The sequence below is a fragment of the Brachyistius frenatus genome, unplaced genomic scaffold (genome assembly GCF_029030835.1).
Source record: "Brachyistius frenatus isolate BFR_SWC_R1_liver_20210118 unplaced genomic scaffold, ASM2903083v1 Contig_323, whole genome shotgun sequence".
Classification (NCBI taxonomy): Eukaryota; Metazoa; Chordata; class Actinopteri; family Embiotocidae; genus Brachyistius; species Brachyistius frenatus.
The window spans coordinates 55,001-71,100 of NW_027210922.1; the positions used below are offsets into that span (position 1 = coordinate 55,001).

General features: G+C 49.2%; 3 protein-coding genes and 1 long non-coding RNA gene across 9 annotated transcripts in view; 2 read left to right on the forward strand and 2 right to left on the reverse strand.

The window, feature by feature from the left end:
* The window catches only part of LOC138635693 (dipeptidyl peptidase 4-like), a 10,584-nt gene extending 6,908 nt beyond the window's left edge, over positions 1 to 3,676 (forward strand). The window contains exons 14-26 of the mRNA XM_069723298.1: positions 55 to 125; positions 717 to 770; positions 891 to 1,000; positions 1,109 to 1,156; positions 1,271 to 1,369; positions 1,578 to 1,647; positions 1,790 to 1,984; positions 2,263 to 2,317; positions 2,486 to 2,585; positions 2,720 to 2,778; positions 2,864 to 2,936; positions 3,091 to 3,164; positions 3,253 to 3,676. Coding sequence (XP_069579399.1) covers positions 55 to 125; positions 717 to 770; positions 891 to 1,000; positions 1,109 to 1,156; positions 1,271 to 1,369; positions 1,578 to 1,647; positions 1,790 to 1,984; positions 2,263 to 2,317; positions 2,486 to 2,585; positions 2,720 to 2,778; positions 2,864 to 2,936; positions 3,091 to 3,164; positions 3,253 to 3,345 — 1,101 coding nt within the window. The 3' untranslated portion in view covers positions 3,346 to 3,676. The remainder of the gene's footprint in view (positions 1 to 54; positions 126 to 716; positions 771 to 890; positions 1,001 to 1,108; positions 1,157 to 1,270; positions 1,370 to 1,577; positions 1,648 to 1,789; positions 1,985 to 2,262; positions 2,318 to 2,485; positions 2,586 to 2,719; positions 2,779 to 2,863; positions 2,937 to 3,090; positions 3,165 to 3,252) is intronic.
* Positions 3,677 to 4,692: 1,016 nt separating this feature from the next.
* LOC138635700 (glucagon-1-like) lies at positions 4,693 to 7,518 on the forward strand. 2 transcript variants are annotated; one of them, XM_069723310.1, is made up of 3 exons: positions 4,693 to 5,010; positions 5,941 to 6,096; positions 7,132 to 7,518. In XM_069723310.1, the coding sequence occupies exons 1-3, from the start codon at positions 4,913 to 4,915 to the stop codon at positions 7,250 to 7,252; spliced, it is 375 nt and encodes a 124-aa protein (XP_069579411.1). In that variant the 5' UTR covers positions 4,693 to 4,912; the 3' UTR covers positions 7,253 to 7,518. The 2 variants fall into 2 exon arrangements, with proteins under 2 accessions (XP_069579411.1, XP_069579409.1); XM_069723308.1 differs by lacking the exon at positions 7,132 to 7,518 and having other exon boundaries at positions 4,693 to 4,781; positions 4,903 to 5,010; positions 5,941 to 6,440.
* A 1,102-nt stretch (positions 7,519 to 8,620) lies between these two features.
* Positions 8,621 to 12,249, reverse strand: LOC138635701 (uncharacterized). 2 transcript variants are annotated; one of them, XR_011312161.1, is made up of 7 exons: positions 11,072 to 12,249; positions 10,841 to 11,025; positions 10,748 to 10,794; positions 9,980 to 10,607; positions 9,385 to 9,932; positions 9,153 to 9,245; positions 8,621 to 9,013 (listed from the first exon to the last, which is right to left on the reverse strand). It is a non-coding gene; the product is annotated as an uncharacterized lncRNA (long non-coding RNA). The 2 variants fall into 2 exon arrangements; XR_011312162.1 differs by lacking the exon at positions 8,621 to 9,013 and having other exon boundaries at positions 9,237 to 9,292; positions 9,339 to 9,932.
* A 68-nt stretch (positions 12,250 to 12,317) lies between these two features.
* LOC138635691 (sodium-driven chloride bicarbonate exchanger-like) overlaps positions 12,318 to 16,100 on the reverse strand; it is a 34,977-nt gene continuing 31,194 nt past the window's right edge. For 3 of the 4 annotated variants that reach the window (XM_069723293.1, XM_069723294.1, XM_069723295.1), the window contains 7 exons: positions 15,373 to 15,441; positions 15,098 to 15,271; positions 14,874 to 14,996; positions 14,695 to 14,759; positions 14,456 to 14,569; positions 14,043 to 14,116; positions 12,318 to 13,451 (listed from right to left, as the gene is read on the reverse strand). In XM_069723293.1, coding sequence (XP_069579394.1) covers positions 14,068 to 14,116; positions 14,456 to 14,569; positions 14,695 to 14,759; positions 14,874 to 14,996; positions 15,098 to 15,271; positions 15,373 to 15,441 — 594 coding nt within the window. In that variant the 3' untranslated portion in view covers positions 12,318 to 13,451; positions 14,043 to 14,067. The remainder of the gene's footprint in view (positions 13,452 to 14,042; positions 14,117 to 14,455; positions 14,570 to 14,694; positions 14,760 to 14,873; positions 14,997 to 15,097; positions 15,272 to 15,372; positions 15,442 to 16,100) is intronic. The other variant, XM_069723296.1, reaches the window with a different exon arrangement.

The window sequence follows — 16,100 nt, forward strand, 5'->3', positions numbered from 1 at the left end:
CCTTCACGACTAGTTCATTTCCAACGCCGTCTGTTCTGCCTCTTTTCCCCGCAGGGCACGGCTACGCCCGTCACCACCGGAGAATGGGAAGTCGTCGACATCCTGAAAGTGACGGAAGACAGCGTGTAAGTGGGGATGGCGAATCGCCCCTAAAATCCAACCCGACCGTCAAACAGACACGCCCCCTCCTCCCCCCCCAAACAAAAAAAACCACCGTTGTTTTGGGGGTTTTTTCGGCCTAATTTCAAACGAACGACAGTATAACTTTTAGACGGCCCACGGAAAACCAATAACAAGGTGCGACTTTGGCAAATGACACCGTTGCGCTAAAAAACCATATATGACCATATCCTTCGCCAAACAAGTTCCGCCGGAGTCTACGGAGCCCCTAGTGGCCCTCGGTCGTATTGCAAATTCCGCATCGGTCTCGTTTTTCCCTTTCTTTCTTGTTGTCCTTTTTTTCCTGCTCGGTAAGCGTACATGAAGTTACGACGTGCGAGCGTTGGACTCGCCCGATACGCGTCGCGTGACCTGCGACCGCGTCGCAGCGCTAACCGGGTTTTTTTTTTTTTTTTTGGACTACTGCGTCGACTAAAGGTCCGGCGGATAACCCAGGTGCCGTCTTTAGGCCCCCCGCTCGCCCCTATATATATATACATATATACATTAACGGCGAGTCAAATCGGCTGACTCGTCCGCACCCGATTACTCCGCAGGTACTATTCCAGCAACCAACAGGGCGGCAAGCCGGGAGGAAGGAACGTTTACAAGTAAGCCTCTTCGTTTTTACACACCGCTATTTCTTTTTTTGGTATTTCAGACAATTCCTCAGACTTACAGTGTGTGTGTGTGTGTGTGTGTGTGTGTGTGTGTGTGTTTGTGTGTGTCAGGTGGACCGCTCAAGACACCAAGTGTCTGACTTGCGACCTGGGCGAACGCTGCCAATACAACTCGGCCTACTTCAGCCACAACGCCTCCTTCTACCGTTTGAGCTGCAGCGGTAAGTTTTTTTTGTTTTTTTTTTTTTTTTCCTTGCTCGCTCTTTCTCTACAACGTACCGTATAAATGACGTCACGTCGTCACTTTTTTTTTTTTTTTAACCCCGCAGGTCCCGACATCCCCAGCCATTCTCTCGTGGACAACAGGGACAATAAACGTGAGTCACGAGCGTCCGCGAGTGATTCTCGCGTCGTATCCGGGACAGAAAAACGGGCGCTCCTACGTTTATGTATTTATTTGTTTTTTTTTTTCGTCCCCCCCCTCCCCCTAGAGCTCAAAGTGTTGGAGGACAACAAGGCTTTCGCCGAGCGGATATCCGCCATCGACATGCCCTCCATGCGTCGAGGCTCCCTCAAACTGGGCGAATACAGTACGTCCGTTTAACGCTTCCTATTTCATTTCCCTGATATTTGCGCCGAGAGAAATCGTATTTAATACCTCCGCCCCGCTGCGTAAACACACACATATATATATATATATATCGTAAATATTGTACCGGTGTAGAATTGGTTTTACGTCCAAAAACAACACTGTTGAAATCGTCCTCAGTGTCTTTTAATGGATGTATTTTTGGACAGATCTCTGGTACCAGATGTTTTTGCCTCCGGGGTTCGACGAGTCCAAAAAGTACCCTTTACTGCTAGATGTGTAAGACATTTTTTTTTTTTTTTTTTTTTAAGCAATAAAATATATGTATATATATATATATGTCTATCTGTTTTAAAAGGAGTCGTAAACCGATCGTAAACTCAATTGCCCCCCCCCTCCTCTCCCCCGACCTCCCTTCCAGGTACGCGGGCCCCTGCAGTCAGAAAGCCAACTTCATCTACCGGGTGAGCTGGTCCACCCACCTGGCCAGCGCCGAGAAAGTCATCGTGGCGAGCTTCGACGGAAGGGGAAGCGGTTTCCAGGGCGACAAGCTAATGCATGAAATCTACAAGGGTCTGGGAACCCATGAGGTGGAAGATCAGATAACGGCGGCCAGGTACAAAAAAAAAAAAAAAGAGATGAGATGAGATGAGTAGGAGGAGGAGGAGGGCGACAAAAGTCAGTGTCAAATCAAACAAACAGCTTTCGCACTTTGATCCGGGAAACGACTGATCAAACAGGACTCGACTTGTTTTCCGGAGCCGACGGGCTCGGCGTTAGCGTTGCTGGAAATGTCACGGGGGGGAGGGAGTGGTGATGATGATGATGATGATGATGATGATCCCCAATAAAATCAAATCTCTTTCTTTCTTTTTTTTTTTTTTGACCTTAAAGGGAATTCATCAAAATGGGCTTCATCGACAAAGACAGAGTTGCTATTTGGGGCTGGGTAAGTGTTTTACGCCGACGACCGGCGCACCCCGACTCTCGAGTCCTCCGGCTTCGGCCGCTCACGCAAACTTCAGAGGGCGCAGATACGTAGCTCTTCAAAATTAAACTTCACGTTTGGCTCTCGGTTGTCCTCGCGCTCGCCCTGAGCTGTCCACGTCTCCCGCAGTCCTACGGCGGCTACGTGACGTCCATGGTTCTGGGTTCCGGCAGCGGAGTTTTCAAATGCGGCGCGGCGGTGGCTCCAGTCTCCAAGTGGGAATATTACGGTATTTTCATTTTTCTCTTCGCGTCGACCGTGCGGACTTTACGCCGGCGGCGGCGGCTCACGTTATTTCTACGCGTCAACCGAAACCCGACGTCTCATCTCTGCGATCGTCCCTTCCCCCCCCCCACCCGACAGACTCCATCTACACCGAGCGCTACATGACGGAGCCTTCCGACAACGTGGACGCCTACTTGGTAAGTTTTCCCGCCTTCCCTTCCCCTCCTCCCCGTCGTTGCCCGTCTTCGTCCGTAAACGTGTCAATACGTCGACGTTGTCCAGAACTCCACGGTGACCGCCAGGGCCAAGAATTTCCACGGTGTGGATTACCTCCTGGTTCACGGAACGGCTGACGGTGAGATCTCTTTCCGCATTTGACATTTCGGCCGCTGTAACAGATCGTCGCCGCGGCGACGTCGGGACGCTCGTCCAAACACTTCCATTTCCGGGCCGTGACTTTTTTTTTTTTCTTCTTCTCCCTCCCCCTCGTTATTTCCGCCTTTTTCCAGACAACGTTCACTTCCAGCAGGCGGCCGAGATCTCGGAAGCCCTCGTGGAGGAGGGGGTGGACTTCGAGGCCATGGTGAGCGATCCCCGAGACCCGGAGGGGCAAATTCGAGTCCGGTGTCACCGCGATATTCACAAACTCTTTTTTTTTTTTTCTCCCCCAGTGGTACACGGACAAAGATCACGGGCTGGACGGCTCGGCCAATCGGCACGTGTACACCCACATGACTCACTTCCTGAAGAGGTGCTTTGCGTAAGGGGCGGCGACGTCGTCACTCAAACCCGTGACATCTCTCTGGAAACGGCGACTCCGAATCTTTTTACGCCCGTAGGGGGAAAATTGGGATTTTATTTGATGAGGTTTAAAACGCTCATTTGTCCACCCTCGGCTGGACAACGCGCGTAAAGGACCGAAAGTCAAAACTGCGCCAGGAGGGGAGAGGGGGGGACGTCCGAGGCTTTTGTATCGCGACGTATTTACACGACGCACCCGAAATAATCACGCTGATTTTCTACTTCTGCCAAATCTTTAAGACGTATCGATTGTCATGTGAAGCCTTTACCAAAACAATAAAGATGAAATATTGACTGAGTCTTTGACACGTGTCCCGCTTCATTTTTTTGGGTCTTTCTTTAAACTCACGCGCCGCCGATTCAACTCGTTTCCGTAAGAAATGAAACGCGCGAAACACCGGGCCGACGCCAAAGCCGCCATACCGCCGGCTGCCGCTAGAGGTCGCCTCCGTAGACTCCCGTTCCGCTTCTCTCGTCGACTACTAATTCCACGCGTTTTTCCGCGAGTGATTTTGCTGGTTTTTTTTTTTTTTTTTTTTTGATCCGTCGGTGGGCGGGACGTAGCGTCGGCGGCTTTCCCGGAGTCAGTTCCGCCGCTAGGCTCCGCCCCCCCCCCTCCCCTCAGCTCGTCCAAATACGGTCACTTCCCGCTCCCAAACCGGCGGAGACGCTCGCCGGGTACAAATCCCAACGCCGAGGCTCCGTAACGCAAATTCACAAACTGACCGGTTGACATTTCGCACGTGTGACTGTTTTACAGACGTGAAATTCTTTTCTGTTGTTGTTGTTTTTTTATTACTATTTTTTAAGGGTGAATCTAAAACGTCTGCGTGCGGTTTTTGGAGAAACGCTTCATCGACCCGCGGCCCACTTAAAACCCAGATAACCGCCGCTCCGTGCGGGAGAGCGACGGACTGTTTCCGTTTGTTTTTTTTGTTTTTTTCCCCCCCCAACGCGATCGGAAACAATCGGCAAATACTGACTCACGGCAGTAGCGCATTAAAGCGCCTTTTCTGTTTGATGAGATGAGCACAAGTTGTTTGATCTCGACACCTAAGTACCAGCTGGCGTCACGCATGAACGGACGCCTTCCCTCGTCCCGGACAAACGCTCGGCTCGTCGAGTCGGCCCGTGCGAGTGCGCCCCCCCCCCCCTTTTCCCCCCACCCTCCTCTCCATCAGCGTCTAATGGGTCGAGAGTAACAGGTGGACGTGGCAGAGTGGTTTACTAAAAAAAAAAAAAAAAAAACTGCCCCACCCGAGCAGATCCCGTCCTCCTCGTCCGTTATATAAGGCTTCAGAGCGAGAGGAGGCGGTTAGAAACGGACACCGGCGACCCGAGCGCAGGAACTAACGGCACTGGCTATTTCTTTTTGAGAAGGAAAGGAAAGAAAGAAAAGGTGAGTTTCATCTCGTCGCGATCGGGGCGGGAACTGCTTTAGCTTTCCGGGAAAACTCGCTCGTATTTTTGTTTGTTTTATTTTTTTTTTTTTTTATTTTTTTGCCGTGCGCCGTCCACAGGTTTCCGACCATGAGAAGCATCCGCTCCCTGGCGGCCGTCCTCCTGGTCCTCGGCTTCGTCCGGAGCAGCTGGCAGGTTCCTCTGCAGGAGGCCGACGGCAGCTCGAGGTACGAGTCGTCACCAAACGTTTACATGACCAGCATTTTTTTTTTCTTACGTCCCTGTCATCTCAGGATGTCCCGCTTTATCTTTTTTTTTTTTTTTTCTCAGGCCCAACAACAACAACGACAGTAAAAAGTACTTTAGACCCCGAATGATCAGTTGATTAAATAATTGGCGGATTAACCTAAAACTAACGGGGCCTTTTTTTTTTATATATCAACTTTTTGACACATTTTACTCGTTCGGCCAATCGAAGGGGAATATTTATTCGTTTCTTAGTTTTCTACGACCGTCAACTCCACTTCAAAGAATTTTCTTTTTTAAATGGTTGCTTTAATAAAAAATAAAAAAAAAATTTAATTAATAAGGACGCAATGTGAATACGTTCACTTCAGGGGCTTCAGGGAATAATAGCAGCCATTTTCACTATTTTCTCACCTTTTAAAAGCTAAACGATACATATATATATATATATATATATATATTTATTTTTTTTAAGAAAATAGTCATCAGACAGATTGCTGACCAAACTGTACTCCGTGTCATCTTCTCCCAAATAATAGACACGTCGCGATAATAGCCACTTTCGAAGGGAAGAATACGGTTGACAAATTCAGCTGCGTGTAATTTTTTTTTTAAATATATACATATATATTTATATATATATTTATATATATACATATATATCATTTGGAGCAAAAATGGGCTTTTTTTTTCTTTCCCTTTTCACGGTTTTTTTTCTTCATTTTACTAACTCTTTAAGAAACTCTGGGATTTCATTTCCCATTAATATCACACAACGCAATGCCATCGTGAACCCCATATGTCATTTATGGACCCCCACTATTGGAACCGATTTGATTTGATTTGATGTACTTTTACGGCCTTACTGCCCGGGGGCGACTGGACGTTTACCGCCTTTCTCCCCGCCGCAGCTGCGAGACGGACGACGCGCTGGCCGCCGAGGCCCGGCGGCCGGCCGACGCCAAGAGGCACTCGGAGGGGACCTTCTCCAACGACTACAGCAAATATCTGCAGGACAGGAAGGCGCAGGACTTCGTTCGGTGGCTGATGAACAACAAGAGGAGCGGGTCAGAAAGCCGTCGTGCGACAAACCGCCTCACGTGCAGCTCGCTTCCCAAACTAGGGGTCGGGCCCCCTCGAAAGGGTCGCTACGTTCAACTGAGGGGTCCCCAAGATGATTCGCGGGAGAAGGGGGACAAAAAAACAAACAAACGTACATTTCCTTTTTCATTTATGCGACACGTCGGTCCCGGTATTAACGCTAAAGTCGGAATCGGCGGTCGAGGACGGCGCGTCGGCGTTGTGTTTTGCCTCGCCGAGGCGTGAAAAGTACAGCGCCGTATGCCGAGGGATAAAGTGAGGTAAAGGTCACGGTCCGGGTTCCGATAACTCCGTTTGCGTGACAACAATTTCCGCGAGCCGCTTCAAACAAATCTCTCCGTCGCCGGTGACGCCGGCGTAAGGCGAGGCAAAACGCGACGCTGACACGGTGTCCTCTGGTGGACCGGGGGGTGTATTACGCGCCGCGCGGCGCCACGCCCGGTTGGAACCGACGGATCGTTCGGACTCTTTTCGGAAGCGCCGTCCCGGTTACGCCGTTCCAAAGCCGAGCCGGTTTCCGTCTGAGGATTTCCTCCCCGTTAAAAGGGACTTTTTTTTTTTTCCTCCGTCTCGTCTCCCGCGGTACGTCTTTTCTTACAACCGACAAAGGCTTCCTTACCTCCGCCTCCGGCGCGGTCCGGGCTCCGCACGCGCGCACCTGCGGAGGACATATTTATTGCGTTTTTAATTCCAGTGGAACAATATGAGCATGCGTAAAAAAGGAACATAAATCTCTTTTATAGAGTAAAGATACTTGCAAAAGTCACAAGTACAAAGTCTGAACGGACGACCGATCACTTGAACCTATAACTGCCGATAAAATCTCCTATTGTCGCTAATATTGACCCCCCGTACCCGATTTTAAAGCTCATTTCAATATCGATTTTGCATTTTGTTCCCCCCTCGGTTCCATAATGCGTATATATATATATATATATATATATATAAATATGAAAAGTATATCCAACTGCCCTCCGGCTTTGTGTTGTTGTTTTTTTTAGCACCGCAGACAAGCGCCACGCCGACGGCACCTTCACCAGCGACGTCAGCTCCTACCTCAACGACCAGGCGATCAAAGACTTCATCGCCAGGCTCAAGTCGGGACAAGTCCGAAGAGAGTAGGCCGCCCCCCTCCTCCCTACCGTCCTCCTCCAGAATAATAATAAAAAAATTTAAAAAAAAGGAAAACAAACAAAAACTCCTAAATCGAACCGCCTGTGTCTGATTCCGCCTCGATGACGACGACGACGAGGACGAGGACCAGGACGAGAGAGAGAATTCTCGAACCAATCAAACGCTTCCCGTTGCTTCTTCCCACTTTTTACCCTTTCCTTTTCCTTTCGTCTTGATGTTTTCCTTGTGTTTCCAATAAATCAGCTGAACTTTTCCCCCGCTGTGTTGATTCATGTGTTACCACACTGTGTGATGAGACATACATTTTATTTATAAATTATTTTTTATTTTTTTACAAAAAAACAATCCCTTCCCCGCGGTAACCACCCCCCCCCCAAAAAAAACCCCCAAAAAAACCCGGATGATTTCCCCCACGCTGATCGAGCATTTGGGAGTTCCCTTCGGCCACCCCTCCTCTCTTTCTCTCCCTCCTCCTCCTCCCCCCCTCTCCGGGCCGGTGTTTACATTGTGTGCCTGTGTGCACGTTCAGATCGGAAACGGACGCGAGGGGCGACGCGTTCGGCAAGAGGCACGTAGACGGCAGCTTCACCAGCGACGTGAGCAAGGTGCTGGACTCCTTGGCCGCCAAGGAATATTTACTCTGGGTCATGACCTCCAAGCCTTCGGGGGGAAGGTACGACCCGAAAGGTCGACGTGATCTTTTTTTTTTTTGGAGGGGGGGGGGTATTACTGGTTTTAGGCTTGATTGTGATATATATATATATATATATATTTTTTTTTTTTTTTTCTCTTTTGCAGTCACAAAAGACAACAGGACCAGTGAGAGTCTCCTCGAGGAATTCCTCCGCGCGCTGCACACAAAGCCGTAAACGAGAAGAACGGGAAGCCGTGCCGCTTTTGCGTGTTTTCAAATGTCCGCGCTGTATTTAAATGTTAATTTTTTTTTTTTTTATCGTGAATGTGACGCAAAGGTACGAAAGAGAAGAACCTGCTCTTCCGTCCATTTCGCGGCGCGCCCGGACACCGAATGAAATCGAGGGGTTTTTGTTTGTTATTTTCTACAAAATCTAAATTATTTTCTATATTTTTAAAAAGAAGTTCGAATGGGAACGGTTCAAATCTCAGGTAGGCCTACAGAAAGCACACGTAGTGCGGTTGATTGTCATTGCATGTTCATGAATCTGCTCTGCAAAATAAAGATTTTTCATTCATTGTGCGCTTTGTTGCGTCGGCCTTATTTTGCAAAGACAGACTTCAGAAATGAATATTTCAAGTAAAAGCATTCAAAACGCAGAAACATCGCTGCGGTTGTTGTTGTACCACCCCTCCCATCCCCCCAATCTCCCCCTCCCGACACCCACACACACCCACACGCAACTGAGCATCGAACCAACCTCTTCGTATACGCTCCATCGGGCTGGATGGACCAGGTGAGGGAGAACGTCACGGGTGCGAAGAGAGAGCGAGCCTGGAACAGCTCGGGATCCCTCTGACGCGACCTCTCGGAGGCATGGATTCCATTTTATTTACCAAATACATTGATTTGCAAAACACAGATTATTTCGTCCTCACAGCAGAACTTTGCAGCGTCAGAGAGAAACCCAACAATTCTACAGTTTGGGAAGGAAAAACTCACCTTTTAACGAGAAGAAAAAACACAGACGGTAGGCCGGAAAAACTCCCTTTTAACAGGAAGAAACAACTCCGACGGTAGGCAGGAACAACACCCTTTTAACGGGAAGAAACACCCTCCGACAGCAGGCAGGAAAAACACCCTTTTAACAGGAAGAGGAACCTCCAACGGCTGGCAAGAAAAACACCCTTTTAACAGGAAAAAACACCCTCCAACGGCAGGCAAGAAAAACACCCTTTTAACGGGAAGAGGAACCTCCGACGGCTGGCAAGAAAAACACCCTTTTAACGGAAAGAAACACCCTCCGACAGCAGGCAGGAAAAACACCCTTTTAACAGGAAGAGGAACCTCCAACGGCTGGCAAGAAAAACACCCTTTTAACAGGAAAAAACACCCTCCAACGGCAGGCAAGAAAAACACCCTTTTAACGGGAAGAGGAACCTCCGACGGCTGGCAAGAAAAACACCCTTTTAACGGGAAGAAACACCCTCCGACGGCAGGCGGGAAAAACACCCTTTTAACGGGAAGAAATACCCTCCGACGGCAGGTGGGAAAAACACCCTTTTAACAGCAAGAAACACTTCCGACGGCAGGTGGGAAAAACACCCTTTTAACAGCAAGAAACACTTCCGACAGCAGGCAGGAAAAACTCACCTTTTAACAGGAAGAGGAACCTCCGGCGGTAGGCAGGAAAAACACCATTTTAACAGGAAGAAACACCCTCCGACGGCAGGCAGGAAAAACACCCTTTTAACAGGAAGAGGAACCTCTGACGGCTGGCAAGAAAAACACCCTTTTAACGGGAAGAAACACCCTCCGACGCAGGCAGGCAGGCAGGAGAAACACCCTTTTAACGGGAAGAAACACTTCTGACGGCAGGCAGGAAAAACTCACCTTTTAACCCGGAAGAGGAACTTCCAACGGTAGGCAAGAAAAACACCCTTTTAACAGAAAGAAACATCCTCCGACAGTAGGCGGGAAAAACACCCTTTTAATGGGAAGAAACACCCTCCGACGGCAGGCAGGAAAAACACCCTTTTAACAGGTAGAAACACTTCCGACAGCAGGCAGGAAAAACTCACCTTTTAACAGGAAGAGGATTCTCCGACGGCAGGCAAGAAAAACACCCTTTTAACGGGAAGAAACATCCTCTGACGGTAGGCAGAAAAAATACCCTTTTAACAGGAAGAAACACCCTCCGACGGCAGGTGGGAAGAACACCCTTTTAACGGGAAGAAACACCCTCCGATGGCAGGCGGGAAAAACACCCTTTTAACGGGAAGAAACACTTCCGACGGCAGCCAGGAAAAACTCACCTTTTAACCCGGAAGAGGAACTTCCAACGGTAGGCAAGAAAAACACCCTTTTAACAGAAAGAAACATCCTCCGACAGTAGGCGGGGAAAAACACCCTTTTAATGGGAAGAAACACCCTCCGACGGCAGGCAGGAAAAACACCCTTTTAACAGGAAGAAACACTTCCGACGGCAGGCAGGAAAAACTCACCTTTTAACAGGAAGAGGAACCTCCGATGGCAGGCGGGAAAAACTCCCTTTTAACCCGGAAGAGGAACTTCCGACAGTAGGCGGAAAAAACACCCTTTTAACAGGAAGAAACACCGCCGACGGCAGCCGGGAAAAACACCCTTTTAACGGGAAGATGAACCTCCGACGGCAGGCGGGAAAAACAACCTTTCAACGGGAAGAGGAACCTCCGACGGCAGGCGGGAAAAACTCACCTTTTAACAGGAAGAGGAACCTCCGACGGTAGGCAAGAAAAACACCCTTTTAACAGGAAGAAACATCCTCCGACGGTAGGTGAGAAAAACTCCCTTTTAACAGGAAGAGGAACCTCCGACAGCAGGCAGGAAAAACACCCTTTTAACAGGAAGAAACACCCTCCGATGGTAGGTGAGAAAAACTCCCTTTTAACAGGAAGAGGAACCTCCGACAGCAGGCAGGAAAAACACCCTTTTAATGGGAAGAAACACCTCCGACAGCAGGCAGGAAAAACACCCTTTTAACGGGAAGAAACACCTCCGACAGCAGGCAGGAAAAACTCCCATTTAACGGGAAGAAACACCTCCGACAGCAGGCAGGAAAAACACCCTTTTAACAGGAAGAAACACCCTCCGACGGTAGGTGAGAAAAACTCCCTTTTAACAGGAAGAGGAACCTCCGACAGCAGGCAGGAAAAACACCCTTTTAATGGGAAGAAACACCTCCGACAGCAGGCAGGAAAAACACCCTTTTAACGGGAAGAAACACCTCCGACAGCAGGCAGGAAAAACTCCCATTTAACGGGAAGAAACACCTCCGACAGCAGGCAGGAAAAACACCCTTTTAACGGGAAGAAAGACCTCCTACGGCAGGCGGGAAAAACTCCCTTTTGACGGGAAGAAAGACCTCCTACGGCAGGCGGGAAAAACTCCCTTTTGACGGGACGCCACGATGGAGCTCCAGAGGCCAAAAGGTCGGAGGCGAGGAAGTTAAATCGAGTCGCAAACCTCGGACGGCGGATTGCGGGAGGGTCGTGCAGAACAACTCTCGGGTTCAAAGGCGACGCTCGCTACGGCCGACCTGCCTGTGAAACCGGGAGGAGAAAAAAGAAAAATGAAGCGCCACGTCGTTCCGGCAGTTTAATATCTTTATTTATGCTCTCGCTCTGGCGCTCCCTCTCGCTCCCGTGAAACAAATCACAAATTGAACAACGAATCCCAACTGATAGCGTTTTCTATACAAGGTGACTTAAATTATTCAAAACAGAAAAGTGTACATCTATTACTACCAAATTTAAGGCAGAAAATTTCCACACAGAAAGCGGTCCAAATATTTGATATTGATATAATTTTGACCGCGTTATTAATTCTTCGCTAATCAACTAAAGACCATCGACTGAACAGCGGGGGCGGGGTGGGGGGTAGGGGGGGAGAACATCGACAACAAAAACCTGAATTCGACAACGACTTCGTGTTAATAATATATTAGTAACATTTTACATGAATTAAAATATACTATGTATTATACATCGTTAAGACTCTTTTACCGTTTATTACATGTTGCCCTTCCCAGAAAAAAGGAATTTATTGCATCTCTAGAAGTAACCGGGGTCCCGCGGCGAGACGGCCGAGACCGTTGCGCCGTCGCGCGGGCGAATCTTGGTTCTTTTTTTCGTTTTTTTTTGGTGTTTTTTTTTTTTCCGTCGTTACAAAAACAATTGGCTCCGGACGACGACTCGCCAGCCCGGGGGGGGGGGGGGGGGTCGAGGAGATCGCATGTCCGCGGACGACGCGTACTGACGAGGTGAGTTATGCGGGTTTCGAAGACGCGTCGCTTCCCGTGCGGTCGCCCCCCCCCCCCCCACACACACACACACACACCCCCCCCCCCCCCCCAAAAAAAAAAAAAAAAAAAGTTCAGCGTTCGGAGATTCCCCCCCCCTTTTTAAAATGCCGGGCTCGCGAGGCGTCGTTCTCCTCCTCCTCCTCCTCCTCCTCCTCCTCCTCCCGCCGACAAAGACGATCCGCGAACCCCCCTCCTCCCCCCTCCCCGAAACAAAACAAATTACCCCCGTCGTCGGGGCGACGCTCCACCGGAGGAGAGACGTTTAAATGTAAAACAGCGATGGAAAAGACTCTCGAGTGATATGAGTGCTCACGGAAACATTGAAATACACAGAATATATAAAACGTACGTTACGTATAATACTGTCAGAAAAGTTCTAGATTCGCTACGCGGCCGACGCTTTTAGGATACCGGTGAAAGACGCTCGTGTTGGCAAATATCTACTCTTCTCACTTTTACTGTTGGCGAGGCGCTAAAATTCCACGGCGGCGTTCAAAAACGCTCCCGCGTTAAAATCCACGCGCGTTTTGTGGTTTTTTTTGGCGGGGGAGTGGGGTTTTTTCCCCCCCGCGCCGCGGCGGCTTCTTCAAAAGGCCCACTTCGCTTCGGTTGGATAAAAATATAAAAAACATACAAAATACAAAATAAAAGTTTAAAAACCGTTTTAAAATGTTTCGCTCCGATTGGCCCGTGGGCGTGGCGGCGGTTCACGGCCGCGAGCGTCGCGCGATTCTTGGCTCCCTTCTTGTATTGCTGGTATCGCCCAACGCCAATGTACGTAGAAAAACCAACAAAAAAAATAACGACAAAATCAACTAAAAACAAAACAACAACAAAAAAAAACACCGACCGGTGTCTTGGGGTTTTTCCATCTCGCTTAATAATACGGCTTCTAAACCAATTTTTGTCTTCGTTTTACACAACTTGCACACAAGACTTACGTGACGACAAAAAAAACAAAAAATAAAACCCTCAAAAATAAAAAATAAACACAGTGTAGCACAGTACAAAGGTGGTTGAGTGTGGCACGGTATACTTTTTTTTTTTTTTTTTCCTGTTTGTTTTGTTGTTGTTTATGTTTTTTTTCTCCCCGTCGATCTACGGATCGATTGACGGCGCCGCCGAGTACGCGTCATCACAAACTCGTCTCCCTGTCCAGGCTCTTGTCGTGCCTCCGCCGCTTGTGTCGCTTTTCGCCGCTTCCGGGACAACTGCAAACGGGAACAAACAAACGGGAGATGAAACGGTGCCCTCCCCCCCCCAAAAAAATAATAAATAACCACATCCCAACACAAAAAGGGTGAAGACAAATCGGTCCCTCTGGGAAATCGCCATCGTCGACGCCGACTCTTGCCGTGTCGGTGCGAGTTGGCCATGTCTTTTGGCTGATTCCCGCCATTTTCCGCAAATTGCGTCGTGCTCCTTTGAATTTTTGATGGCGGCAATCGCAAAACAACGGCCAGATCCCGGAGGGACTCGGTCGATGAGACGTCGTGCCTTAAATCATGCAACTTTGACAGCATGCGACAGCCACAAAAACAAAACAAAAACAACAACAAAAGAAAACACGTCCCTGAAGCAGCATGCAATCCCGGGCCGTGCCGTGTTCTCACTCCGCCGACATCCATTTAATCACATCCTCTTATTTTTATTTTTTTTAACGCATCCACTCCCGTCGGCCATAACACTTGAGGCACGTTTTTTTTTTTAAATCGTGCGAACAATCGGGCAGTAAAACACACAGGCGCACACGGGACGAGACGTTTCCATGCCGACGGGGGGACCGCTGGGAGCGAGCTTACCTTCGGGATATCGGCTTCCGAGAGGTTAGGAGGGGGAGCTGGAGGTGGGGGAGGTCGGCGGGGGGGAGGGGGAGCTGGAAGGGAGGGGGGAGGGGGAGGGGAGAGGGAGGGGGGGGGAGATACTATGTTAGTCTACTCCGTGGGAAATCCGCGAGAGGCGAGGCTGCTCTAAAATAAACACGCTGGGCTCGTCAAGTTTTCCTGGAAAAATGGAAAGCAAAACGTTCCGTAACATTTTCAATAACAAACACCTGCTGCTTCCTCCGCCGCCGCCGCCGCCGCTTCGACACCCTCGCGGGGAACACTTACCCGAACCCCCCTCCCGAAAACCGCTCGGGACCTGCGGTGAACGTGGAGTAACGTGAAGTATGTGCGCCGCGCGGACTCGGACGCGCCGATGAGACGACACCCACCTTTTGGCGCTCGGGTCCTTTTTGGCGCTCTCGCCGGGGTTGACGCTCTTCCACACGTTCCCGAAAGAGCCTTTGGACATCTCGTCGGTGATGTTCACCGTGGCCGGGTCGCACCTTTCCGGCACAGAGACAAAAGTCATAAAGGCGCGGGAAGGGGAGGGGGGTATATCGGGGAAAAAAGACACAAATCCGACACCCGTTTTATTCACGCGCGCCAACGACCCCCCCCGGCGACTCACTTGTAGTGGTCCTCCAGCGGCACTTGCACGATGCCTTCCTCCTCCGCGATGATACTGTGCTCCTCCTGACGAACAAAGAGAGACGAGTCAAACGTCTCGCTGCGTCGGCGCATTTTTTTTACACTTTTTTTTTCCCTAGACGTCAACGGTCGTCTAATGTCGCCGCGCGCCGTCCGCACCTCTTCTGCGGCGTCCTCCAGTTTCTTCTTCTTCCACTCCGGCATCAGATCGTCCAGCCAGCTCAGCTCTCTCTTGGTGAACATGAAGTCCAGCAGCTTACGGATGAACACCAGGGCCAAGACCTGGAGCGGGACGAGCACGCCGGCGTCAAGCGCAACAAAACAAAACGCGCGTATGTGTACGTGTAGATATATTTATATATATATATGATATATGTGGTTACCATCATGGGGAAAACGATGGCCGCCTTGGACGTCTTGATGATCCACAGCAGAGCCAAGCAGCTGAGCTGGACGATGGTGAAGAGGTGCACCTTCCTCAGCGGGACGTGGCGGAGGTAGATGAAGTCGGGCTGGTGTTTGGCCGGCATGCCGAAGAGCCTCAGACGGTCGAAGAACTGCGAAACCCGACAAAAAGAGTTGAATCTCGGGGTGGGGGTGGGTTGGGGGGGAGGGGGAGGGGGGATTATTCGCCGTAATAAAAGACGAGCCAGCTCACCTGGATGCCTCTGAGCGAGGACGCCCCCATGTAGAGAAAGACTCCATACAGCACGGGCATGGGGATGAACTGGAGACAACGCAAGATGTGTTCAGGGTCAGGACGTTTCGAGTTATTCATTTATTTATTTATTTTTTTTTTTTTGCAACCCTTTTCTGACCTTTTTAAGAGGACAGAAATATAGAACATATAATACGGAACAACACGGAAAGGCGTAACCCAACTTTGTACCCGTCTTACTTTAGCTCGAAAGCCAAAGGGCTGATGAGATCAATTTCCTTTTATGGGAAATGATCACTGTTTGACATTTATATGAATAACGCGGAAGAACGAAAAGGAACAAAACTAACCCTGCTAACTTGTCCCAGCTTCGGACCGTTCCAAAATCACGCGGATTTTGTCCTCTAAAGGTTCCGCGTCGTAAACGTTACATTTTTATTGGCAATTACAAAAAAACTAAATTAAAAAAAAAAAAAAATAATAATAATAATCACATGTTGTTAATTGTAGCCTTATGAATAAAATGATGATTTCCTCTCGCGTGTCATTTGGTTTGAATTTTTCCCGTCGTTAAGATTTCCCGTCCCGAAGGACTGGACGTGTTTTGTATCGTCGTCATTTGGTCCCAAGAATTCAAAAATGTTCCCAATTTTTAAACGTACGTCGCCCTTCGAACAAAACAAACAAAACAAAACAAAAATGATTTGGATATTTTACCGGGAAATCGC